Source organism: Orbilia oligospora, assembly GCF_000225545.1.
Source record: "Orbilia oligospora ATCC 24927 unplaced genomic scaffold scaffold00097, whole genome shotgun sequence".
NCBI lineage: Eukaryota > Fungi > Ascomycota > Orbiliomycetes > Orbiliales > Orbiliaceae > Orbilia > Orbilia oligospora.
In genome coordinates, this window is record NW_011645654.1 from 286,629 (window position 1) to 313,281 (window position 26,653).

At 44.7% G+C, this 26,653-nt stretch overlaps 7 protein-coding genes across 7 annotated transcripts; 4 read left to right on the forward strand and 3 right to left on the reverse strand.

Moving 5' to 3' along the window:
* Positions 1-1,928: 1,928 nt before the first annotated feature.
* On the forward strand, positions 1,929-7,492 carry AOL_s00097g66 (uncharacterized protein; the record flags this gene model as incomplete). The annotated part of the gene is made up of 9 exons (XM_011125899.1): positions 1,929-2,302; positions 2,393-2,630; positions 2,761-2,820; positions 2,892-3,200; positions 3,272-3,479; positions 3,585-3,702; positions 3,767-5,381; positions 5,538-7,373; positions 7,442-7,492. 9 exons carry the CDS (start codon positions 1,929-1,931, stop codon positions 7,490-7,492), a joined length of 4,809 nt encoding a protein of 1,602 aa, XP_011124201.1.
* A 1,183-nt stretch (positions 7,493-8,675) lies between these two features.
* Positions 8,676-9,472, forward strand: AOL_s00097g67 (uncharacterized protein; the record flags this gene model as incomplete). Its single annotated transcript, XM_011125900.1, has 2 exons — positions 8,676-8,700; positions 8,793-9,472. 2 exons carry the CDS (start codon positions 8,676-8,678, stop codon positions 9,470-9,472), a joined length of 705 nt encoding a protein of 234 aa, XP_011124202.1.
* A 4,283-nt stretch (positions 9,473-13,755) lies between these two features.
* On the forward strand, positions 13,756-14,712 carry AOL_s00097g68 (uncharacterized protein; the record flags this gene model as incomplete). The annotated part of the gene is made up of 3 exons (XM_011125901.1): positions 13,756-14,214; positions 14,273-14,448; positions 14,508-14,712. The coding sequence occupies 3 exons, from the start codon at positions 13,756-13,758 to the stop codon at positions 14,710-14,712; spliced, it is 840 nt and encodes a 279-aa protein (XP_011124203.1).
* Positions 14,713-16,758: 2,046 nt separating this feature from the next.
* AOL_s00097g69 (uncharacterized protein) lies at positions 16,759-17,472 on the reverse strand (the record flags this gene model as incomplete). The annotated part of the gene is made up of 2 exons (XM_011125902.1): positions 16,759-17,299; positions 17,360-17,472. 2 exons carry the CDS (start codon positions 17,470-17,472, stop codon positions 16,759-16,761), a joined length of 654 nt encoding a protein of 217 aa, XP_011124204.1.
* A 286-nt stretch (positions 17,473-17,758) lies between these two features.
* AOL_s00097g70 (uncharacterized protein) lies at positions 17,759-18,132 on the reverse strand (the record flags this gene model as incomplete). The annotated part of the gene is made up of 2 exons (XM_011125903.1): positions 17,759-17,905; positions 17,950-18,132. 2 exons carry the CDS (start codon positions 18,130-18,132, stop codon positions 17,759-17,761), a joined length of 330 nt encoding a protein of 109 aa, XP_011124205.1.
* A 4,064-nt stretch (positions 18,133-22,196) lies between these two features.
* Positions 22,197-23,147, forward strand: AOL_s00097g71 (uncharacterized protein; the record flags this gene model as incomplete). Its single annotated transcript, XM_011125904.1, has 1 exon — positions 22,197-23,147. One exon carries the CDS (start codon positions 22,197-22,199, stop codon positions 23,145-23,147), a length of 951 nt encoding a protein of 316 aa, XP_011124206.1.
* Positions 23,148-23,661: 514 nt separating this feature from the next.
* On the reverse strand, positions 23,662-25,466 carry AOL_s00097g72 (uncharacterized protein; the record flags this gene model as incomplete). Its single annotated transcript, XM_011125905.1, has 4 exons — positions 23,662-24,821; positions 24,893-25,058; positions 25,129-25,170; positions 25,254-25,466. The coding sequence occupies 4 exons, from the start codon at positions 25,464-25,466 to the stop codon at positions 23,662-23,664; spliced, it is 1,581 nt and encodes a 526-aa protein (XP_011124207.1).
* Positions 25,467-26,653: the final 1,187 nt, after the last annotated feature.

Sequence of the window (26,653 nt, forward strand, 5' to 3'; positions counted from 1 at the left end):
TGGTTTTAACGCTAAGACTGCCGAAAACCACGGCTTGTGTTAACAATGACCGCAATATTGAAAACAGTTACTGATAAAATATGTATGAGCGTTATTGAGTATATTCATATTGACATATATTAGAGCTGCTACACACGCATCTAAAATTATAATAAGACATAATATACACATGCGTAGCTAAATTCTTTAAATTGAACTCAAGGTTCACTCGTAACTCGGTCGAATAGTTCAATCTTTTAATATCTTAAGTTGCAAGCAATAGTATATAATCGACTGTTTCTGCGTTGACACGTTGTTGGAATTGTAAATTGGTACAAATCGGGCCGACGATCTTGAGCGAATTAGGTAATTTCGACCAATCAGATAAGCGGTTGAAATGCTACAAGGTCGTGATCGGGCTGATTCTAAAAAGATAAAAAAATTAATCTATGGCACTCAGGTAATCTGAGTGCGAGAGGAGGTATTTATGCATATGAAGTCGAGGAGAGAGGAAGCTTTGAGATGGTTGGCTGGTTGGCTGAACAATAGTGTGAAAATAATTATGTTTCCCCTAACTTCGCTTCCCGCCCTACTTTCGAGTCATCTACAACCAACGTATGTCCCTCAGATAAGACGGAGGATGATTTTTCGAGCATAATTAGAAGGATTTTCTTTCGAGCGAAATGAGGTTACTAGCTTATTCTTATAAGTGCTAGTGGGATAACGGAATATATCCATAGAGATTATACGACTATGATTTATAATTCAAAGGAACAATCGTCCGCTAGGGATAAGGATGAGTCTAATCGCTATCGAAACTGAGAACCGAAATTTATTTCAAAACTAAAACTATCCTGAACAACAACCGGGCGCGGGCTAAAAACGCCTAGAACAGCTGTAATTAAAACAAACAAAGCACCCGAAATATCCTTTGATCTAAAGGCGCACGCGGATGATGGGAGACGGCAAAATTGAAACTTTGCACAAATCTAAAGCAAAATTGCCGACAAAATGAATCGCTATCACTTTCCATAGCCGAACTATCCTTCGGAATTGGGCTCAGTCTCAGCGCCGTCGTATCGGACCCACTCGATCGGTCGCCGTTCGATTTGCTTGCGGGAGCATCGTACGCAGGGCATAAAGCCTGTCACCTTGTGCCTGCCATTTCGCCTAAAACGACAGCCGTAGGTTATTCAATACCATCTCAGAACGCCATAAGCTCCTAACGCGGTACGAGTCGATACATTACAGAAAGTTAATACTAAATAGGACCTGTATGTAATTATATATATCAGTACCAAGACCCGTAAATAAGCTCCTGAACAAAAAGACAGGTGAGATAATAGACGGTGTCATTAATTTAACTTTTACATATGGCCATTTAAGCATTTTTCATCCTTTTTCTCCTACTTCGGAGTGTCGTATGGATAAAATAATGATCTTCGAACTGATTCTATAGCTAGTGTGTTGTTATTATTACATTTTATTGCGATTGCTGATGACAGGCCTGCAGAACCCCATATTGGCAGTGTGTGTGGTAACTAAGTAAGGAATAATAGTAGATATAGAGACAGTATGCAATGTTGGTGTTGCATATGCAACGTTCGCAAGGTGCAGGATCAGCATCCGCCAAAAGATATCAACAGCCGCCCCAATTACCCCGCTGAAGGATCAGCTTGGCAAAATGGAAGACGAGGCTGGAAATATCGAGGTGAGAATATGAGCCGAAGATACTTGGAGTTGACGTGGCCGTAAAGTGACTGTAATATTGGACTCGAAATGTTAAGGTTGGTGAATAATACCTCTACCCATCGATCTTGAGTCAAGGCTGCGCAAAACCCCATTCACGAATTTGCCTATCTTCGGATGATTTTCATATACGGCTATACTACAGTGTTAACTTTACCGGCTAGGGGGTTCGTATCTCATGATTTGGGATACCGTTCATCATGGCGACCAAGAAGAATCGAGGCACCTATAGAGCACAGGGAATCGATATCAACACCACCGAAGACGAACTTACGGCTGCGCTCGAGGACCAGCTTACAAGTGACGAGAAAGGAAGATATGAATTCGATACACGTCTGGCACCATTCTGCATCGAACCACAATCGTCTCAGATTGCAACTTTCAGAGTCACGAGTGCTCCCTTCGTAACATCTGGGGCAGAGACCAGAGTCACACCGTTAACGTCCGAGACGCCATCCTTTTTGGAGAGAGAGAGACCGTCGCTTGATCTTCGCGGGAGAACTATACAGATTGATTCCGACTTCTATGGACTCACTCAGTTATATCATGTTCCGGAAGATAAAATAAAAATTGAGTAAGCATGCAGTTTTTGAAACGCTTGAAAATATTGATTCAATCTCAAATCCTAAATGGAACCAAAAAATAACCGTTATTCTCATAATAGTATTGTCGCGCTCTCGGGACTAAACTCTCATGCTTACGGATCATGGATCGGACCACAAAGTGGGGATTGGAAACCAATGTGGCTTCAAGATTTCCTCGGCCAAGACAGGCAGTTAAAATACTGTCGAACAATGGTATTCGGGTATGATACGAAATATGGCTCGAAGGCGCAATTTTGGATCGAGGACTACGTCAACATCCTTTTGACGGAATTAAATAAAGCTCGGAGACGTGAAGAGGTATATTTATCCACCCCGTATTTTTTTGGGCCGGGCTTGATACAACCCCGAAGGCTATTTCTTTCGGGAGGTTTATTCTATGTCTCATTGGGATTAAGAAAATTTACCTAACGAATTGAGGGAATAATAGGAGCGAAAGAGGCCACTGGTTTTTATGGGCCATAGTTTCGGCGGCACCATTGTGACACATGTACGCCAGCGATATCTATAAAGCACCCTTTCCCACCGCCATTATAGTATCTGTATACTGATCAGTCTTAGGCATATGTAACAGCGTCTGAAGATGAAAAATATACAGACCTCTACGAAGCAATAACTAACATATTTTTCTTCGGAGTACCCTTCGCGGGTATCAAGCTTGACGATGTTCGATCAATGTTGGAGGACAACGAGGAGCTTTCGGACCAATGCCGCTGGATCGATGGGCAGGGACGTGAATTGGTTAACTACATCGATTACGAAACAGCAAGGTTGACTAAAACCACCCGAACGTTCATGAAAAAGGTTCCAGAAAATCGAACGTATATTCACTCATTCTATGAAACACACAAGACACCGGAGGTTATCAAGGTAGTTGAATTCAGACAGTTGGTTACTGTGATGTCGTTATTATTTAGTAAAGTGCTAATTAATAAGTTTAGCTCGAAAACGGAGATTTTGCGCGACGTGGAACCCCCAAATTAATAGTCCAAGAAAGGTCTGTGGAGCTGGGAATCACAGATTTCGAAGAAACGATGGCGGCGGAAGCGGACCACTCGACGATCATCAAATTGAGTAGCCCGCAAGATAAAACATATACGACCGTCCGCGATCGTCTTAGGGAAACATTGCAAAGATTGGAAAGCCCAGGTATGTAATTTCCTGTTGAAGGGCCCCGTACCAATGATTTCGTGATAGCTAGAGAATCTCAAAGAGAGGCTGAAACAAGAAAAGAACCCGATTTGTTTGGTATAGTTAAAGCGCGTGTCAAACGGCTATTGATGGGCCCTGAGGCTGTAAAGATGGCGCGGGACCCCAAGACGCGGAACAAAAATATCACTCAGGTCTATCAGACCCTTACTATAGGCCAATCGTAAGTAATTCAAGAACGGCGTAGCTAATATGACTAGCGCTTACAAGCATGATCTATAATTTAGGATACAAATTGAGAAAGTCAGTCGAAAACTGGACTTCGGGGCCCTTCCCACCGCTGAGGGAGCAGAATACGGTAGTTTCAAAGACCAACATGAACCAAAATGTTTACCGAACACTCGAGTCCAGCTCCTCAAAGATATCGAAAATTGGGTAGAAGATCCGCAAGGGCACTGTATTTTCTGGCTGAACGGTGTGGCTGGGACTGGGAAGTCTACTATTTCCCGAACTGTTGCAAAACAATTAGAAGATAAAAAATTTCTTGCGAGTAGTTTTTTTTTCAGAAGGGGTGAGAAAGACAGAGGGGATGCTTCGAAATTTTTTACGACTCTAGCAACCCAGCTGGCCGACTACATCAACGATATTGTTCCGAGTATACAAAATGTAATCGAGCAGTACCCACAGATTACAACCGCGAACCACAGAGAGCAGTTCAATCAGTTGATCTTCAACCCCCTTTCGGAATTGACCGATGCCTCACAAAAATTTCAACAACCACCCTTACCGACCAAAGCCGTTTTGGTGATTGATGCGTTAGACGAATGTGACCGCGAACAAGATCAAGAGCTCATCGTTTCTCTTTTGGCAAAGCTAGGGGAAATCAAGTCTATCAAGATATATATTTTCCTAACGAGCCGCCCGGAACTACCGCTAAGAATTAGTTTTGAAAAGTTGCCTGGGAACATGCATCGAGATCTGATTTTGCACAAGATTCCCGGAATTCAGGAAGATATCGCGACGTTCTTGGAATTCGAGTTCGCTAAAATCAGAGACTTGTATTTGTTGCCACTTGAATGGCCTGGAAGCGAGAAAATCGGTAAATTAGCGGCAATGGCTGTGCCATTATTCATTTTCGCTGCTACCGCTTGTCGCTTTATTGCGGACACAGACCCCGAAGAACAAATCGAGATAGTAATGAGCTATCAATCAAATTGGCACACATCCCAATTGGAAGCGACCTACTTACCGATATTACATCGACTGAAACAAAAGGCAATCTTGTATCAAACACTGATAACAGACTTTCAGCAAATCGTCGGGACGATTATAAACCTGGCCAGCCCAATGCCTATTCCATCGCTGTCGAAGTTCTTAGTGATCCCGGAAAGAAAAGTTAGGAGTAGATTACGGCAACTACACTCCGTCCTCGACGTCCCAAAGCCTTCATCCGGATTAGCTACACAAACTAATATCAATGCTCCCATCAGGATACTACATTTATCCTTTCGAGATTTTCTCTCGGGAGAGACCCTTCTAGATAATGTCGAGTTTCGTGACTTCTGGATAGACGAAAAGGAAGCTCACAGAAACATTTACAGGAAATGCATTGAACTCATGTCGAAACACCTGAAAAAGAACATCTGCAATCTGAGAGTACCTGGAATATTTCGATCTGATATCGATGAAAACCTCATTACGAAGCACTTGCCGACTGAAATTCAATATTCTTGTCGATATTGGGTATACCACTTGGAACGCAGCAAGGATAAGGTCAAGGATGGCGGTATCGTCGATGTATTTCTCCGACAACATACTCTCCACTGGGTTGAGGCCATTGGTTTGTCTGGAGAGATGAAAGCAATGGTGTACATAATAGATGCTCTGAAGGCTGCAGTAGATGTAAGTTACCCTGCGCATCGGCCCTTCCTAAAACGCACGCCAATGTTTTGCCCTTCCTTACCTCATTGTTCCTATCCTTGAGCCTAGCGCCTAAACTGGAGGGTATTTTCCCCTCTTTTTGTTGTAAAAGCGCTGACCGTTAACGTTTTTATTTAGAGCGAGAATACATCAGCTTTAATTTACGACATACAACGATTCGTGCGCCAAAATCAAACTATTATCAACAGGGCACCCTTACAAGTGTATTGGTCTGCGCTTCCCTTTGCACCGAATAAAAGCGTTCTAAAATCTATTTTTGACCCACGGGCGATAATCCCAGAGGTAGAGCTGACGCGATCATCTATTGTTCAAGAACAGTGGAGCGCCGTATTACAGACACTGGAGGGACATAGAGAGTTTGTGACGAGCCTTGCATTCTCCACCAACGGTGGATTGCTGGCTTCGGGGTCATGGGATTGTACAATCAGGATTTGGGATGTCGCTACGGGAGCTCTGCTACATATATTTAGGGACCATAAGGATTGGGTTCGAGATGTTATATTTTATACTACTGAAGGGGACGAGTTTGTGGCATCGGCATCGAATGACAGGACAGTCAGGCTTTGGAGCGTGGCTACTGGTGTGCTAGTACAGACGCTGGTATACAGAGGCCAGATAATAGCGCTCGCATCTACTAAACATGGCAATACGGCCGTACTCGCATCAGCATCAGATGACAGACAAGTCAGGATCTGGGACGTGGCCGATGACGCTTTAGTGCGGGTTCTAGAAGGACACAAAGGATGTGTTAACACAGTAGCGTTCTCAGGTGATGGTAAAATACTGGCCTCGGGGTCGGACGACAAGACGGTTAGAATTTGGGATGCGATTACTAGAATGTTTTTGCACAAGCTAGAATTTAACGATAGCGTCGAACGGATTACGTTTTCGACTGACATCAGCATTTTAGCGATCGTAGTTTGGGGTGGAATAGTCGGAATTGCAGACGCGGTTACAGGTGTTTTGCTGCGGATGCTGAGCCCAGATATAGGTAGCATTGTTGGTATGAGGTTTTCCACAGACGAGAGAAAGCTGGTGTTGGCGTCGGAGGCAGGCACGATCCAGGCTCTGGATGTGGCTACTGGTGCCGTAGTAGAAGAATACGATGGGAGTACCCCGAATTATGACTTTTCGAGTGTTGCACTGTCTAAGAATGAAGGAATTCTAGCATTGGCGGAGGATGGCAGACTAAGGATCATGGAAATGCGAATTGAGAGCTCATTATCAGGCTCGCAAAAATCTGGTACTGCCGGAGTTTGGGGGCTTGCTATTTCTGATGATGGTAAAACACTTGCTTCGGTACAGAAGAATTCGGACGTTAGTGTGTGGGACCTGGCTACCGGGGACCTGCGATGGACGATGAAAATAGATCGGGGGCATTCTAACTGGAAGGTCGCTGTTTCTTCTGATGGCAAACTTGTAGCACTGGATTTGTCTCATAGTCATTCGATCGTGGTTTGGAACACAATTACCGGAGACCAACTTCAAACGCTCCGGGTGGATTCCCGGCCCAACTGTATTGTGTTTTCTCCGAATGACGAAATGATTGCGTCAGCGGCGTGGAGCATCCAAATCTGGAACACGTCGACATGGGAGCTACTACATGTTTTGCGGGAACACTGGGGGGCTGTTAACCAGATTGCATTTTCTCCTGATAGCAAAACACTCGCATCGGCGTCAGATGATCGCACGGTCAGAGTCTGGGACCTGGCTACTGGAATTTTGTTGCAAATACTAAACAAACATAGCGATTTGGTTACGGGTGCTGCGTTCTCCGGTGATGGCAAGTTGCTGGCATCGGCATCCGTAGACCACACAATCCAAATCTGGGATGTGGCCACTTGCAATTCATATTGGGCTCCACAGCAGAAATTCTCTACAAAATTTAAACCCGGTTGGATATCCTTTTCGAAGGATAACCGATATATCATCACCCGAGGTACTGACGGTGAGGTATTTCCCCTTAACACAAACGAATATTTGCCCGGACATCAATATCAATACGAACCTATTATCGTTAGCGATCAATGGGTGGTTCGGGCTGGGGAGAGGCTCCTTTACCTGCCGGGTGATTATAAACTGTCGTGTGAAGCCGTATACGGGAACACTGTTGTCATAGGCCATGAGTTCAGTGGCTTCTCGATCCTCAAGTTCAAATATCCTTCTTATTACTTAAGTAGTTATCATTCTGCTTCTCATGTTTAAGTTGATTGTCAATAGTCTCTCCTATTCGAGACTTGTCTCAAACCAGACTTCGCAAATATTCACTAATACAATACGATAAATATAATATACTCATTAGTGAAAATGGGAATTGAAATCTCCCGGGTCCGCGGATAGCCAAGATATTGATGTTGATATTATTTTTTGAATATGGTCATTCTAGTATATAAAAGCTGCTCTATATGTCTATATGAACTAAGATATTACGCTAACATATTAAGGGCGTTGAAAGTCGAACATCCAGCGGATTCGAATGGAATATTATTATATTTTGACTCCGATAACTCGAATGTAGTTTCCAAGTTATACACTTATATATATTGTGAATTCTTCAGACCCGCCGAAGACTCTATCCTAGAATTGCGCAACTTAATACAAAAATTCAAGATTCAGTGGCCACCGGGTCCTGTAGATATACCCCTGGTCAACGGCCATATAATTTCTCATTTAAGTTGATCTTCCCCCAAAAAAAAATGCCATCCAAAAAGATATACGATGGCAGCAATAGTAAATTTAGGAATTTGGATTTCGACCGCTTTTGTAAAAGCAATTTTAGACCTTTGGAGTTCAGGGAGACGATCAAGGTCTAAGCTTCCTCATACAATGGAGAAGGACTATATATATAGCTATAGCCGGAGTCTCAGTACAATTTCGGACAAAGGATTACCAATGAGCTAGTTAAAAACATTATTTGGCAGCTATTGTATATAAGGAGACTCTTAAGAATGCTTTCCTATTTCTTGTCGTATAAAGACACTATCGGCATATGGAAGATATTATATGTGGATAATTATAGTGTGAACTAGTAGTATATACTTTATATAGTCTTTCTACCGTGCAATTGTTGCACGTTGCGCACCACGTGCGTGATCCCAGCTCCAAGTCACCCGCTATAAAAGGACCACCGCCCCACCGTCACCATCTTCCTTCCAACCGCCAATCATCAACCATCAACCATCAACCTCCACCATCACAACCTCCACCTCCAAGCTTCCAAACCTACAAACCCCAAGCTCCAAAATTCAAAGAGCAATGGACTGCCGCAGAGACCCAACTAGTAAGTGATATTTTAAGACGCGGTTTTTCCGTCTCAGCCCAGCTCTAAAGCTTATCCGTTGCAACATCTAGCTAACATAATGACCATCATAGCTGGCGAGCCAATTGGCTCTGTCATGTACGACAAGCCCTCAGAAGTCCCCGAGTGGCTTATACTAAACCTCCTGCCCCTCGGGGCTATCGGCTTTGGCAACGCTGCCAAAGCCGTGGCCATGATCCGACGGATCATGGAGGAGGAGGGGCACGGCATTTGTGAGGCCGTGATCAGGGGGGTCAAACTCTTCGGAGTCACTGACCCCCAAACCATCGAGAAGATCCGGAGTGCCGGATCACCAACCACCACCACCACCAGCAACAACATCAACACCATCAGCACCACCGCCACCAGAGCTCCCATCACCACGAGGGCCTCTGTCAAGCCCATTGCAGGGGCCTCTGACAAGCCTGCTGTTCCGGCAGCCCGCTCAGTCACTGCGGTCTCGGCCCCGCCAGCATACCTCCTAGCTCCACTCGCAAGACTGAGGGGGGGCGCTAAGCCTCGCCCTCATGAGCGGTGGATGCTCAAATATCTAGAAGGAGAGGGGGGAGGGAAAGGGGGGGATGAGGAGAAGGAGAAGAAGGAGAAGAAGGAAGAAACTGGCGGGGAAGAGGTTCTGGGCCTGGGTAAGGCCGAGCCTCTTGTGGCTAAAGCCGTGGAGCGGCCTTATGTCCCTCCACACCTCAGACATAAGTTGCCGGCCCGATCTCTGGCCCGGGCTTCTTCCTCCCAGTGAAGCCTTCTTTTCCTTTTCTCCTTCTTCCTCTTTATTTTTTATTTAGTTTAGTGTTTTTTTTTTTTAATCAACTTTTTGATGACACATACGACGATCTACTCTCATCGTAAACCCTGAGGGTCTGGATTTACAGACTCCCAGACTAGATTTATAGTAACTCGGCACGTAGTGCCATCGTAGTACCATCGTATTACCAAGTACTCTTTTCCCATAATTTCCAGAAGATTTAGCCTCGAATTAGGATGCTCGAAGAGGGCGTCACGTCATGTTGAAGCCCCGGTTCTCTCTATCACTCGATTAGTCTGGAGTCTATGTATCTGTGTGTTGTCCAACGAAAATACAACAGAACTGCTCAAGGGGTGAGAGTTTCAATTGGCCAGGTCCCGTCGTACTAGCCAAATTAATAGTACGAATAGTCCCCTGTGGAAATAAAGAAATCTGGAATTTCCTCACGTTGAAAGCTGGTCGGCTATGGAGCGCGATTGTGTCAGGGGGCAATTGGGTATTTTGTTTCAGTCTCGTACCAAAACCTTTCTATTTCTCAATAGGCAGTGGATTTGTATCTACAGGAATGTGAGCGGGGCTGTTCAAATTCATATTTATACAGAGTAATTGTGGTATAGGGACCGGTTCATTAAAGCTTTATAGGTTTTAGTTTCATGATATATACATCGATCAATATGTCCATCGATACTGGGATCTTCATGATTCATGTAGTGTAGTACTACGTATTACGAAGGTACCTGATCCTATATAACTCAATCGCTACTTGTGGGAGGTTTAGATAAAATTAGTAAATTTCTTCATGCTCTAAATATTATGGACTCCCGATAGGGTGGAGGGTATAAATTAACAGCGGAATTAATGAATGATATCGACAGAAAATTGATAAGGAGGTAACGTAACTGAATTTGAGCCTCAACCTGGATCCGATATCCCCGCCCAGCAAGCTTTCGGATTTTTTTTGTTTTTGTTTGTTAGAGAATTATCGTATCACTTGGTTGGACTCGGGGGACCAGCAGACCTGGTATCGTAGCAGACCTGGTATCGTAGCAGACCTAGTATCGTAGCAGACCTGTTCCAAGTATCCCAGGACCGTAGCTTTCTAAATTTGATACAGCCCCTTTCTACATTAAAAGCCAGTTCATTCTCACCCGTCATTGCAGGTACCTACTTTCAACTGTTCACCTAGCCTTAACGCCCAATCGTTTTTAGTTCAGGACGGGATACAATAACACGTCTGCGGAATTTAGGATTCTAGATCTAGTTTGACCAACAGTCAATTAAAACCGAGCAGATCATACGATAAATGTGATCGCAGGCGACTAGTCAGAAAAATCAAAATTCTAAAAAGCGGTTCACGGCTTCTGTGCTAGGATATTGTAAGTATTATGCACGGCCGCTAGAATGCTCCTCAAATGTGATATGCTCATGAACGACCCGATCCAAGCCCTCCGGGAGATTTACGTAACTTCGAATGATTTCGTGAACACTCAGATTCGTCAAGCATGCAGGAGATGTAGTCGGGCGTAGGATTGAGGAAAGATGGTGAATTGAGCAAGGTCAAAAATGCAGAGTCTGAGAGTCAGAGTATACTAACAAAGTTGCGTCAACAGTCATGATATCAACAGATACTTCGTTCGCTCTCTAGTACTACCGTCCGGCTGAGGGCGCTTGGGCCAAAATGCGGCAGGCGTAGTTACCCCTGAGGCCAACCACCTGATATGTATACTGTATACCCCGCCTTCTCACAGACGAAAGAGGGATCCGATATAATAAAAGCCTGTTGTTACTGGTGGATAAACTGGTATTGAAAGTCGCAGAACTAAAAGACACGATGCAGGTCAAGTCTTTCTCCAATCATAGACCTGATTCGGACGAGCTCGAATCAAAAGCTGACAAAATAGTAATTTTATTCACTTTCTATTCGACGAAGTATAAGTCAAGTCACCTGTGTGCCTGTAGATATACTATGTATATTGTAGAATCCGTGCACGCAGGTACCCGCCATTTAATTCATCCCGCCTTTTGACTTTTAAAAAATTAATACGGTTGATCAATTAATTGAAGTTCGCATCTCGCATTATTTCTCGGAGGCTTATCCTCCGATAGCTGTGCACAAAGTCCAATATTCATCAATTGTCCAATCTCATGCCACTGTTCACCTTTTCTCGAGAGCTCGAGCTCTGCGTATGCATTGCCAATACATATCAGCTGAGGCATCACACCCACACACGTGTCTACATATCCCTGCAGGCCTGCATTGTGAGTTTTAAAAGATATTCTTATCGTATTTCGTCCCGTCTCCTGCAAACCCTCGGATATATCTCAGCTATGGAATTGCGCGCTCTAGCGCTCTCTAGTAGGCTTTCGACATGTAGGTACAGGAACAGGTCTTGGACTTACATAATTAATTTCCTGGATGCGAAGATTTAAGCTTTCTACACCGATTCCGACCACACACACCACCGTTAAAACCTGAAACGAAATTTAACGAGAAAAGAAAATGCAGTGATGCAACTGACAGTCACACCTATGTACTGCCAGCTGACACTCAATTGATCAAGCCACTCCTAGCTCCTCCATATTCAAACCTAACCCAATCCTTCGACATCATATTTTGACCAGCGGCGAAGGAAAAAAAAAAAAAAAAAGCTTTGACGCAACTGCCGCGTTTATGTGGGGATCAAAGCGCCACCAGGATCATTGAGATTTTCTTCTTTTTTGCCCCTCTGAGTGCATATTTGGTTGCTGCATGTGCTATAATATAGCCCGTTACTATTAAGATTTGTGTTTCAAGGATTCCCAAGTTCAAGTTAATCCGGTACAGGTCCAGCCGACCGTGTTTTTCCGGCCGGCGCCATGTTTGACCGTTAGCCGTACCACAATCGATACACTGATATGGAATTTGCGTATTTGGTGCACTGTCACTCAGTGCAATCCTCACCAACACTTCGCAGCGAAAAATGCAACTTGGCTATGAGTGCCGAATTTGCAAAATACTACCAAGCTACGGAGACTTCTTGTCAAACCATGAAAAGTTAACTTTAAAACGCTCCTAAAAGGGATTTCCAGGTGTATGGGCCCACCTAGGGCTCAAGGGGTTGATGGTCGCACGACCCGACCGGCCGAATGTTTGCTATCAGGTCCTCTAGGTCAAAATACGCTTTCATTCCAAGACTAGCCTCCTTGAATAAGTTCCCCATATGCCATACCCCGCCATTTTCCACCAAACTTCAGAATCCTGGTCTAGTTTAAGCGAATCAGAGTTACCAGGCTTCATCAAGGTCTTGAATCGATTCTCGAGCACGGATTTGTGCGAGACCTTCACATAGGTTACACCTCCCGTATATGGCGACATCGAAAACTCATGCCGTGGGCCATGGGTTGGAACTGCAAACACGGACCCGTCGAAACCGGTTATGCATAGAACCGCCTCCAAAAAAAGTAAAAGATTTTGTGTCCCGATATCTTCCAAGGCACTTCTGAGACCTCAGGCACATAATCTGCACAGGATGTCATAAAAGTACCAGAGATGTGGTGGCCATGTGGGTCCCACTTCACAGGAATGCAAGTCTGTCGCACGGACGTCCAGAACGCCAAGGCCCTGGCGGTTTTAGCGTCGGTGGGAGAGCTGTGGAGTGGTCGAGTTTTCGGCCGCGATTAAATCAATCACAGAGCCGAACTACGAGGAAGAAAAAAGGTTCGCCTCTTCCTTAGTATGTCGTATAGCTTTCATTCCCATATTCGGCTTCGGATTCAGGGGTGGAGCATTTTGTGGCCATGTGGTGAATCAGAGCAATATGCCTGCGCAAATATCGGGCTGCGTACTGCATATTCGAACGCGAACGTTGAATTTACCAATCGGTGGCAGCCATTTTGTAACCGTAGCACAGAGTAGAACAACCCGAAAACCAAGATAGCGTCCAGCCAGAATCCGGGGAAGTCGTCTCCACTGATAGGTTCGCATCTAACTACATATAAACACAGGTAGAGGACGCCCTGGAAGTGGGTAATTGAACAAGGTTCTACAGCAGCTCTAACCAAACATTTGGGTAGCGGTTTTTTTCCCCTAGTCGATTTTCAATTAAACTTATTATATAACCATCTATTCTCGCTTCTACTATTTCGTAAGGTGGGACACTACCATTCCTTCTGCCTGACGATATTAGTCTACACTCTTTTTTTAATACCTATAACTTTTATTTTAAGTTTCCATTGCAATTGAAACATCCCCATCTATTGCAATAATAATAATCAAGACATCAATAATACTATTAAAAATGTCTTTCTCCAAATTCTTAACTGCCTCTGTACTGCTTGCAGCAGTTCCTCAAGTCGTTTATGGTCAAGCCAAAACGTCAGTTTCTGGAGTTGCTCAAACATCTCTATATTGGGATTGCTGCAAGGCCTCCTGTTCATGGGCAGACCATGGTTTCTTCGTCGGGAACCCAATCAATACCTGCGATATCAATGGCACTAGATTGACAGATTGGAATTTGGGGACCGGTTGCAGCGACGGCGAGTCGTTTTCCTGCCAAGACCAAATTCCATGGGCAGTCAACGAGACCTTTTCCTATGGTTTCGTCGGTGCTTTTATTGATGGATACGGTGAGAGAACATGGTGCTGTGGATGTTATGAACTTGAGTTCACAGATGGTCCGATCAAGGGCAACAAAATGGTTGTTCAGGCTAGTAATACTAATTACGACGCCAAAGGTTATTCTCAGTTTAACTTTGGTGTAAGTATCAAAATTACAAGATCTTGCCGTAAATCTAGGATACTAATTATGGCGATAGATTCCTGGAGGCTATGACTATTCTAGCGCCTGCGCAAAGCAATTTGGTCCTTCTGAGATCAACACCAAGGACAATGATGGCGTCCTCCGACGTGACCAATGTGATCTTCTTCCAAACACTCTGAAGCCAGGCTGTCAATGGAGATTTGACTGGTTTAAGGATGCGCAAAGACCGAAGTATGTTTTCAAATACTCAGATTTTCCACTATTAGAATAAATACTAACGAGAACTGTAGCATAACATGGAAGCGAACGGCCTGCCCAAAGGTTCTGACCGATATCTCAGGGTGCGTTCGTTCAGATGAACAGCAGTTCATTACCAAGGCCGAGACAAACGACACACTTGCTACCCCACCATCAGCTGCTCCAATTGTCGGCTCTATGTCTGCGTTCTATACCTTTGCCTTTGCAGCCGCTCTCAGTGCTATCGTTGCATTCTAAGGAACGGATATTGATCTTCGGCTTGGTCTGGGTATGTCATGACGTCTACGGTCTTTCTTACCACTTTTAATTATTTTCGAACCTTATGTGCGCAACTTTGTAGGGGAGGATGAATCTGGAGTTCATGTTTTGAAATTTCTTTCAGTTCATATCTTTCTTTAATTCTTTTCGAATTCTTTTCGAGGCTCTTTTTTGTATGGTTTCCCATTTTTCAATTAGTGGAAATCGTTATCTTTAAACCTAGCTCTTCGGGGAATATTTTTCAATTCTTTGCACATGGTTTACTCGAATATGTGTATATGCAGGCGCCAGGGGTGAAAGGGAAGCATGTATTTAATCTTGAAGAAACTGTCTGTTTTTGAAGTATCATGACGTTATATTTTTTTGTTAATTGATCTACCAAGTATTTCCCCGGAAGAAATTTCGTCTCTCAATAGGTTATCTTTTCAGGGCGGTTAAATTTCCGTGATCGTAATATTTGTAGATTAGACCAAGTAATCGATGTTTAAAGAAATGATCTTCGATGTAGTATTGTTAACTTATTTTCCGATTGTCGGTGCTAGAATAATAATTATAGAAGAAACAAGTCCTTTCTCGGTGCCTAGATCCGATCCCGAGGTGGTTGACTGAGTAATTGTAGCGGAATCTCGCTATTCATGCAGGGTGAATTCGCAAACACCACCGTGCGGAGGTCGATCAAAACTTCGGCTGATTTGAATTTTGTCTCTTCGATATCCCTTTTTTTCTGGAAAGTGAAAGCCTTGTGAATGCCAAGTAAATACCATTTGTTTGGATCGTGGAACCGAGGAAAATCAGATCGAGAGTGGATATACTGTCAATAAGAGGTCGATATTATAGAAGGTGGCTTGAATTTGCCACTGCAGATGCAGAAAGTCGGGTTCAAAAGCAAAAGGTCGGGACTGAATTATGTACTGTTACGAATCCTTGGTGCCAGCCAAACCAAAGGAGAATATCGACGAGGTAATGCATGTAGGCAAGGAGTCTGCCCATGTGCTCTTTTGTGAGCATTAAACCCTTTTTTCTTTTTTGCTTGAGACCTCAGTTTACTTGGATCCGAATGGTACCTAATCACAACCTGGAAACCCGAATTCCTTTCGGTTCCTCCCATGACGATCGAATAAGACGGCCTTATTCCGTCCGTTTTGGCCGCTCCCATGTCTCTGACTAGTTATTACATGTATACACACCATTCAGTTTTCCAAGCGATGGAATACCTAATGGAAATTTTCGTAGAAGGACTTTTTAACACGAAAATGGAAATAATTCCGTCACGCCCGCCAGTTACACCCACCCCGAGATGCAGTCCTAGAGGCAAATCGTGTCTTAAGATTTTTTGGAAGCAGGACTCGATTGGATGGGAAAGGGACGGAGCGGAGTTAATGCAGCCTATTTCGCCGCTAGTCCAAATTTCCACAGTCAACGCAAACATACTGATTTGGAGGGCTGATGCGCAAAGTGAGGGGGGGTTCGGCATCTAGGACGTTCGCCTTGTATTTTTAGGTACCGATTTATTAGCTATCATTTAATCTGAGGGCGGGGCTTGGATCATTCGGAGCACTCGGTGTCTCGTTCATAGACATCCAGGGGAAACTGGTTAACCCTGGTTTGCACGGTATTTATAATTATTTGGCTTGTCAAGACGGATGGCAAACTTGGCCTAAAGTCTTAAGCATCAATATTTACGTACGTAAGTTTATGGATCTGAAAGAATATGCATGTCTTTGAGAAAGATAATTATTTGTCATAAGTATGTCATTGACTTGTTTTGATTCTAGAATCAAAGTTGTGCCGCTTGGATACAGGCGTACATTCCCAAAGACGCCAAATCCTTTGACACATAAGTATAAAGATGAATTAGGAACAAAGTCCGGTAGAGAAAGAAAGCGACATTATAATGGAAGTAGCCCACCATTTCATAAACGCCCCAAACAACAAAAACGCCATCAACCTGGCTGAAGAACAGAATGGGAAAAAGAGAAAGGAAAGAAAACCATGATTCCGTAAAAAATAATAAGAAGAAAAGAATTAATACTTTGGCGTAGTAGGCGCCGGCTTCTCGATAACATCATCACTCATACCCGTCGTAGATACACTCGCACTTCTGTAAAAGTTGATTTCCGTCTTACTGCCACAACTCGCTCCATCGTGATCATCTTCCATGATTGTTTCTCCGAACCGTGGTTTAACCACACAGCTCTCAAGATCGATGGTTTGATCTCCAATAGTGGTGTCATATAGTCCCCTCCTCTTGGGTGGAGGCCGCAGTTTTGCGAGAAAACTCTCACGGGCGGATTTTTGGGTCTGTCCGACACTGGCAGATGCACCATTACCACCCGTGATGCGAATGGGGCTGCCGCCGCTCCCGGCATACGACTGGCCTTCTTCCTTACCGAGCCAGCGGAGGATGAGGACGCGGAGGGATGGAACACATGCGACGACTATTGCGACACAATTTTCCCAGTGGTTGATGGTGAAGATGATTTCGTAGGTCCAGTCATCTGAGGCAGAGACGTAGAGGCGGTCACGATATGTGTAATAAATCTTTGCAGCGCCGATACCAGTGACACTATGGCTTCATGTTAGCGTTATGCAATACGTTTTCTAGGACGAGAAGGTAGCGACTTACGCTAAACTAAGGGAGAATAAAAAGACAACGATCATTCGATTCCGAAGGCTGGCCTTTTGTAGCTTCCATGTAAGGTAGCAAGGAATCGGAAAAATGAGAAGATCGGTAAACATATTGATGCACACTTGAAAGATGCATATGCGCCCGATGATAATCCGGCCAGAACAACGTAATCCACCGAATGTGCGATCGTGCCATTTATTTCCTGACCGCTGAGGACATTGGAAGATGAAGAAGACGGCAACAACCAAGCAAGATATCGCATTGACGACAAAGACGCCATACACGAACTTGCGAACGTTGTCAATCACACCTCCCACTTTGAGAAGAAGGAAAAGAATGGATGCCTTCACTAGAGGAAGAATGAAGGCGTTACAGACGTTAAACCATGTTAACATCTTATAACTTTGATCCATCGGCGGCTCTAGCCTTCTCTGGTTGATATCCCATATGTGAATACCAGAGTGCCATAGTTTTATATACCTCCACGAGGGGTATATTATGACAATGGATAAAAGCTGCATCCGTTAGTTTTTCCAAGTTCATCTAATATTTTGCGGAGTTGCGATATTACTATTGGCAGGACTTACTGTCGCAAGAGTAATTGTCAGATCATCTAGCCCCCATCCAGATTTTCTCTTTGCATGTAATCGCAAAGATGTGAAAGCAAGGGATATCAGAGGCGTCCCCGCTACCACAGCTAATGCGAAGTTCTGTCTAGGGTAGACTCCAGGCTTTTCAGCAGGGCCCCATGCATCCCACTTCTCTGCCATGATAACTGTGGAATGTGTTGACTGTGGTTGGCAAAAGCCGTCGACTTTGTGGAACCGACAACTGAGGATCACAGTCTTCTACCTAGGGATGTACGTGCTAGATAGTGGGGCGTAGGTACAGGCTGCCAACATGCAACAAGGCCTGTTTTATTATAATAGCGGTGATAAAAAATTAAAGATTGAAAGACATTTAAAACTTCAAAAGAGAGCGTGAGAAATATGGTTGAACACAGTCATCAAGGGGGACTAGCAGACGGTTTTATTCTGTTGACAAGACCGACTTGTTAATTCTTCAGCGTGCTAAGGCCTTCTCCGCTACCCGTCAGGATGGAGATTCTGGGGCCGAGGTGGGTTCGACACCGTGTGGGTCTGAAGGATGGCTGATTCGGCTGTGGGATTGGAGGAAATTTGGCTTAGGCCCTTCTGCCACTCACAAATAGTCCGGGGTTTAAGCCAAGTGGGTCATGCTTCTCGACCTCCGGGCCATGGGCTGCATTGGAAAAAATACGACCCACACTTTGAAGATGGAATGATCTGTGGCAAGGATTGCTTTTTGGGGGCATTTACGAAATAGTGGGTCCCTTGGATATGCCTGATGCAGTAGACGAATCACATATTGGCCGGCTATTTGGTATCTGAAGCAATGAAAGGCGGGATATCGAGTTTATGGTGGCATTAATTTATTTTACATCGTGGCCGTGCGAGTTCTTGAGTTTTACGGGCTAGGCGTGATGAATTCATGAACTCTTTTATCTTGAAGTCGCATTCTTATTTCTACCATTTATTTGTCTGTATACGTAACTAGATCCTGATAAAGTTATAAAATCAGCTAGCTAGAAAATTCACTATAGCGATTCCGTCATCATGGTGAATCCATTCAAACATCAAACGTACTTTCAAGCGGAAACTTCTAAGTCCGGATGGGAAGGGGCCTAGAAACCTGAAAGCTTCGACGGTGCGTTAGACCCGTGAATTGGTGTGAAAATTCCATGTGAGGTGTGGCTGCGAACTGTCGCACAGACACTAAGACATTAGACAGCCGTCCCCGAAGGCCGAAGGTACATGTATGCACAGGACTTCGCAAGTCCAGTACAGACCAGGAAAGTTGTCATGCTTCTTTGCATCTATGCGTATACCGAAAGCCCAGGCACTAATCCCGGTTTGTGTTTAGTCCGTGAGATGGCGTCCGGGTGAAAATCTGGTAACTGCATTCTAACATGTATTCCCACAATTTATCGTGGAATAGATTGCAGTTATAGCGCTAGGCTTGGACGTTTTGACTTCTTTTCGTTAAGCAAATGCTGGCTAACTACTGGCTCTAACGCATTGATCTACACAAGGATGAAATTATTGGGATCTCTTAGCGGTCAAATTGGTTCAGCCAATTCGAGTACCAAAGTTGAAGGTCTGCCCAGAAAGCCTTCGGTTGATAGTATTTCCGCGCCATTGAAGCGAGTCAGCCAGCAAACTCGCAAAGAAACGGCGAGTCAGAGTGAAACTTCAACGCAAAAGTCCAGCTCATCCCAACATATGTAACAGCAGCCGAGGCGGGTCATTAAGCCCAAAACAGCGGCAATTAAATTGATCAGTTGATAAACGACTTCGAAACATTGTGTGTGTTCTGCGGGATATGTTTTACGTTCAGCCTCATATTAATATACCGCATATACGCCTTAAACAGTGGGACCTGGCTCGGGCACCGGGATTGAGACTATTTCGGTCAAAGACTTCACCGGAGCAAGAACACCAAATATTTACTTGCCACCTGCCCGGGCCGCTAGAAAACTAGTGAATTTTCGATCCCGAGGAAGAACTTTGATATTGAAAAACGGTCACAGACGCAGTTTAACGCAGTTTGGTGTGGACTTGATGTGGGCCCATGAAGATGTCAAAACGTAGGCAAGAAGACCTTACCTTCTGCATGGCTAGTGCCAAATAGGAACTCGAAATTCCAGCCAGTGGAATTTCAAGAATTAGCGAAAGTCATGTTTTCTATTATCGTCAAGCGGGGAAGTTTTGCATTCCTCGTCTTCCTGCATCAAATATCAAAGGGCTGCGGCGTGGTCCATTCCATCTTCAGATTTTGATCGACAGTTAAGGGACAAGTGAAACGACCCGTATAGACATATTAAATAAGGTTTCGTATCTTTCTATGTCCGGTGCCCCACTTCTATCAGCAGTGATGCCGCAAGGAGTGACCTTTGTTCAACTGCGGGATGCTGTTCCTATGTCATGTCAGGACCGACGAGCTTCGAGCCGCCGAAGGATGCATTGCTCTTCAAGCAAAACTTGCTTCGCTAACCTCTTCAAGTCGTTGAACTCGCAAGAATAAAGAGGACTGTGCACTGCTATGCCGTCTCCGCAACATGAAGGAATTTTAAAACTCCGCCGATATATGCAGGTCGAGCTGGGGAACTCCTCAAAAACTGGTGATAAATACCGGACTTGGGATGAAGCATGGACCCCCTTGTGAGTGCATTTTAAAATGAAGCTGCTCAGTTTTAAAAAGTCGAAAATAATGTCGAGACCAGGTGAGCCACCTGATCTGCAAATGCAGAGATATATGCAAGTCGACCTATGCCGTCTGTTCTGCAGCTGGTTCGCGAGTTTAATATCTGTGCGTCAAAGTCTAGTCTCGCTGCGCAGCGCAGCGCAGCCAAGATCCTTTGAAGTTTGCGAATTTTCTGCCGTTGAAATAAAAAAATTGACCGCGGCAATTGAAGGCAAAGCTGGAAATCGAAACGTTTGCTGTTTCTTGGAAAAACTCAGGTAGTAAGGTGATTTGGAAGAATGTAGTGTCGAGGCCTGAGCGTTGAATAGAAGGTTTAGAGCGGGGTCATGCTCCACCCAGCATGAGTGGTCTGACGAATAGCGAAAACACCCAGTTCTACTAACTATCCTGTGAAGTTGAATCGATTGAATCCGAAGATTTTCATGGAATTAGAATTTTTGATAAGGATTGGAAACAGATTTATATTTCGTTCATGAAGCGGACAGCGGATTCCTTTTAAATCGCAGTTTTAAAATGCAAGAAGGAGATCTTCCCGTACCTTAAATGCCATCTTCTTGAACATTCTGCTGCAAAATCCCCATACAAACCAACGGACTGGATGGACTCCGAGGGTGGTGAAATTCGAGCAGGGGTCTTTTGGGACCGTGTGTCCTGCCAAGGGACTAGTGCGAGATCTATCGTCGTTCATTCGCTGTCGAAACGAGTCCATACAAAGCCCATCTACTGTCTCAAAACAGGCTGGCACTGGTATGGGTAACCGAAGTCCAGCGAGCGAGGAGACAGGGAATTGAATCGATAGGTACCATGTACTGCAGGGCATTCGCCGTTACTTCGGTGCATGTTGTAAGAAGTTGGGATTTTTATCTGTCAGCATCACGATAGGCCATCTGGCGGGGTTCGACGAGGTGCAACGTCCTCTCCAACACATTCCAACTTCACATCCTCCTTTTCCTCGTTCTTCAACGTTCTTTAGCGTCATCCAGTGTCTTTCAGTGTATCTCCTTCGACCAGGAAGCCAATTCGGAGGGCTGGACGACATCTAAGACCAAAGATCCTCCGGTTAGGGCTCGGACGACCCACATTCTGATCCTCCAGATGTTACCATCTTCTCCGCTGGGGAATAATATTGCCTAAGTTGCCTTTCGAGCCGCCATCCGCTCCCTTTTTTCTCCATCTTCTCGGCAATTCGGGCCACTATCGCGGCTAATATCCACAGGTCGGCGATATCCGCGAGTGCATGACAAGCGCGGTGCCTCCTTTCTTGGGACTAATCTGGGCTCTCCTGGCGACCAGCTCATACATACATACACATCAGACGAAAAAATCACAATCGCTGCATGTCACATATACCTGCTTTATATACCTCGTCTCCTACGGTGCTACCATCGGCAGTACTGCGTTCTTATGCTGCGCTGATTGGGATACTGGTTGTCCCGTGCTCACGCCAATAGTCATTCACCCCCGGCCGCTTGCTCAATTTCAATGGGCTGATTGCTCGCGGAAGTGAACCAATCATACTGCCGAGACACCATACCACGAGGTCTCTTCCGCCATGTCCTTCAGTTCCATCTTCTCTGAAAAGAGACATTCTAAAGAATCATCGTCTTCCATTTCATCCGGTCATTCCATTCTTCCGAAGTCGTTGGTCGATTATATCCACTCTGTTACCAATCATTCTCCTGGTTACCCTACCGTTCCTTTCCAAGTTGTCTCAGATCTCCACTTGGAACTCACAGATACAGTCCACGGGAATCGCGGATACTTTGAGTATAACATCGCGCAAAATTGCCCATATTTGATCCTTGCTGGAGATATCGGGACTCTCAACCAGCCAGACAACTACCTTGCCTTCCTACGCCGCCATTGCGAGGCTTTCGAAAAGGTATTCCTTGTCCTCGGAAACCATGAGTTTTACGGTACATCCCGTCGTGAGGGGCTCGCCACCCTCAAATCGTTCTTCCAAGATCCCGTGATTGCCGAGAAATTGGTTGTCTTGAACCGTAATCGGTATGATATACCAGGCACCAAACTCACGGTTTTGGGTTGTACCCTTCAATCGGAGATCCGACCGGAACAGCGGTCTCTTATCGAAAGTAAACTAAATGATTTCCGTGTCATCAAAGACTGGAAGGTCGATGATCACAATGCGGAGCATTCGATCGATATTGCATGGTTACGCGATCAGATTGAAGAAATCGCGGAGACCGAGCCTGACCGGAGGATATTTGTTGCGACCCATCATGCGCCGAGTTTCAAGAAAACAAGCGCACCTCAACATGAGGACTCCCCACTCAATTCGGCGTTCTGTACGGGGATATTGGAGGGTGGCGCTTATAGGGGTTGGAAGGGTAAAGATATGATAAAGGCCTGGGTGTTCGGCCATACGCACTGGTGCTGCGATTTGATGATTAGCGGAGTCAGGGTTGTTAGTAATCAGAGGGGTTATTGGTATGAAAATACCGTTAGGGCTGACTATAAAGAGGATCTGGTACTGGAGGTATAATTCGAGGTCATCTAGCCTGATACCTAGCTCCGAGTCGGGAGTTATATGATATATCATGTGACATGGAGGTGGCCTGATGAAAGTTGGGCATATGGCCAGGGTACCCATATATGCGTCGGCGGTTCGGCGGTAGCCTATAGCCGTCGTAGCAGGTAATTCGATTTTCATCTCATTGGTAATTCGGCTTTGATGAAAGCATCAGCATGGCGCTTATAGGAGCAGGTGTGGGCATCATATCGTCATTATCATGTGTTTGTGTCCGAATGACATTTGTGGGGTCAGAGGAGTACCGGCGATTAATGTGTGGATGATGTTATGAATTTCCTTTCATTTTAATCTTCAATTCGCGATCTTCTTGTATGTATTATGCTTTATATACATGAGTGACGATTTTCCCTCTGAGTTTCAGGAGATCTCTTTCATTCGTATGTGGTATGCGGTATGTGTGAGTGGATAGCTAGCCCGTATCCCGCAAGCAATACAGTTTGGGGTGAATTGCAAAAGATATATTGCCTTACCAGTCTCCAGCCACTAAGCTGGCAGAGTTCAATACTCGTGTAGTCTCCTCCTCGATCTCAATCTTCTTCCCTATAGTCCCGGCGACAAGTGCAAGGCCCCTTGCAACACCTCCTTGTGCTAGAAGCGTCCTCGCCATTGTAGCTTCCTCAAGCTTCTCCCAAGGTTCATCGTAAACTCTTTCCGTTTTGTCAAGATCCTCTTTCTCGTTCGTTCCCATAATTTTATTCCATTCCTCAGTTTTCTCCTTCGAGATTTTGTTCAATTTCAAATTGCGGTGATAGAATAATTGGTTTTCGGGCGACGCTGATAGGTGATTTTTCATAAACTTGACGTTATGAAGAATCATATTCTCTACTTCGCGGATTTTAGTGTGATGTGGGAATGTGGACGTGTACACGAGGAGCCCCTCAATCAACAAATGTGTAAAATATGGAAAGTCTGCCCAAACCCGTTTATCAGGGTTCGGGGCTGATATGTTGAAAATTGCTTTATATGGTGTGACCGCCGTCCCGGCGAGTGTGTGGATTGTTTCGGTATAGTCCGGGATTTTCGCTTCCCTCGAGAGTTGAGATTCTTGGTGCAGTAAGCAAAGCAAGTGTAGTGTCGTCCCGATGTTGTATGATAATATTGTATGTTCGTCCCTTTTCCAGTTTGAGTCATCCGATTGAGTGAGCTTGTCTGCGATGAGATGTGTAAGGGAATCGCCCTTCTTATCCTCCTCTTTGATAAAGAGTGTATCAACGAGCCAGTCGCCACATTTCTGAGCGAAGGAGATGAACTTTTGGACATCTTTCTCCATTTCCTCTATCGATTCATCTGAACCGGGTTCCAACGCTACCCAGTCCGACTGCTTTTCCTCGTCTGTAAGCTGAAGTTTTGCCGCTGAGGGGTATGACTTTAAATTTTTGATATGAGGCTTTAAAGCATTAGCTGTTCTAAGGAGCGCAACCCCGGTTATAGCAGTTGAGCAACAGCAGCGGTCGTTATGTGGTGCTTCGTCGCCAACATGCCATTGAATGCCCCCTGGTGGGGAGTCGCCACTTGTCCAACCAGTTATTAGAAAATTGCAAAGACGACGGGCGAGATCTAAGTATATTGGGTCATGTAGTAGGAGGAATGCATCTGTCAACGCTATAGCGATTTGTGCATTGTCGTCTATAGAGTTTTTGAATTTATAATTAACATTCAAATTCCTTAGAATAATTTCGATTTGGGGCTATACGAACCGTAGTAAACGTCAGTATCCCCTCTTGCGTATAGCCAAGCTGAGTATGCTTTGAACTCTGGATTGTAATATCGTTCTCGGAGTGTTTCAATCGCCGTTGAAATATTATCACCATAATTCCCCGGCGAAAGCCTTTCTGCTTCAATAATAGATTGCAATCCTAAAGTCTTATCATGGTGTCAGAAAGCTTGTTTCTCCTGAAGCCAAGGCTCTAGGTGGACCTGGGGCTACACATACAAATGTCCAAACAGTATATCCATTATATCTCCCTAGTTGAACCTAATACAACATAGTACGAAGTTAGCCAAATCAACCCGGTCTAGCGAGGGTAAATCCAACTAAAACTAGAAGCCGCCGCATACCGTCTCCGCGCTTGGCCGCTGGTTACAGAATAAATCGATATCCGTTTCCCAAAAGTTCTTCCATATATCATCTGCTAACGCTATCGTATGGTTTTTCAACTGTGAAATAAATTCGGTTCGGTATGCCTCGTTGTCGAAAGGGTTTTCGGCCTTTGGAGTGGGTCCAAGCACTCGGGAGAGCATAGACCCAACGGAGGATATTGCGGAAAACATCTTTGAAATACTCGTGAATGAGATGTGATCTTAAGTGGCTTTTGATATAGTTGAACTATGCATATGCATATGGGGACGGGGATGGGTTCTGGATTCGGTAATATCTCTCGACCGAGATATTTTCGGCAACAGGTAATCGGCTTGTGACATCACAACTGGGTGGGGAGGTCTGTCTCGCTAAAGCTTGTGCAACATCGACGTCGTTACAACACATTGGCATGTTGCATTTTGATACGACTGCTTCGGCGTATAGTCTATAGTCGACTCTCGTCGAAGATGTCGGGTTGGTTAATTAATTGATTGATGATAGTCTCGGCTCGTTCATGTCGCCGTAAATATTTTAATAATCTGTACATTATTCTGTGTTTATTACAAAGCCAGGGATATTTTATCCATCTACTGAGTTTCATTCTCAATAGTTGGAAGCTAAAATTAATGGACTGTGCTATCCTAATTAAGGATTTACGTAGTTAGAATAGGACCGGCATCATGAGTTTCGCATTGGAAGACTGACGAGCTAAATTTTGTTGTGTTACTGGTATGAAGGTTTCATGAATCCCTCCAGCGAGAAGGCACGGTCGCCGATTGATTTGAGTTAAACTACGAATTGTTCGGTTTCCGAAGCAGAGACATAATTTCTGAAGACGTACGGTAATTGCGATATGTGTGTAGCGTCTCCTACTCGGGTCCGGGATGTTCTGTACCGTGGTTGAATTTAACTGAGCATTTGCTTTGAGGGTTTAATTTCAACGCAGAGTTGCAGAAGTAAAAATCTTTGGTATATCGAAGTCCACCATATTTGAGGCTTGCTCCTTTCCTCCCTCCCTGTTCTGTTCAACCCACTCTTACACCTGCTTCCAACCTCACTAGCTCGTAATCACCATCATCATCGCCATCACCATCATCACCACCATCACCACCACCATCGCTATCACCATCACTACTACCACTACCATCACTACTAAGTAAGTGGCCTCCTTTAAAGTCTTAAGTCATACTGTCTACTGCTTCCTATCTCCCGCTTCGGTTGGAGCTCCAAAGCCCTGTCATAAAAACAACGTTGCTAGCTCGATCTTCTGGCGTTGATGGTTGCTCATCGCAAACGATATTATCTCGCTTCTGACTTGTAACGAGATTTCTTGGTGACATAAGATTACCCTGCGACCAAAATCTTAACGTCAACAAGC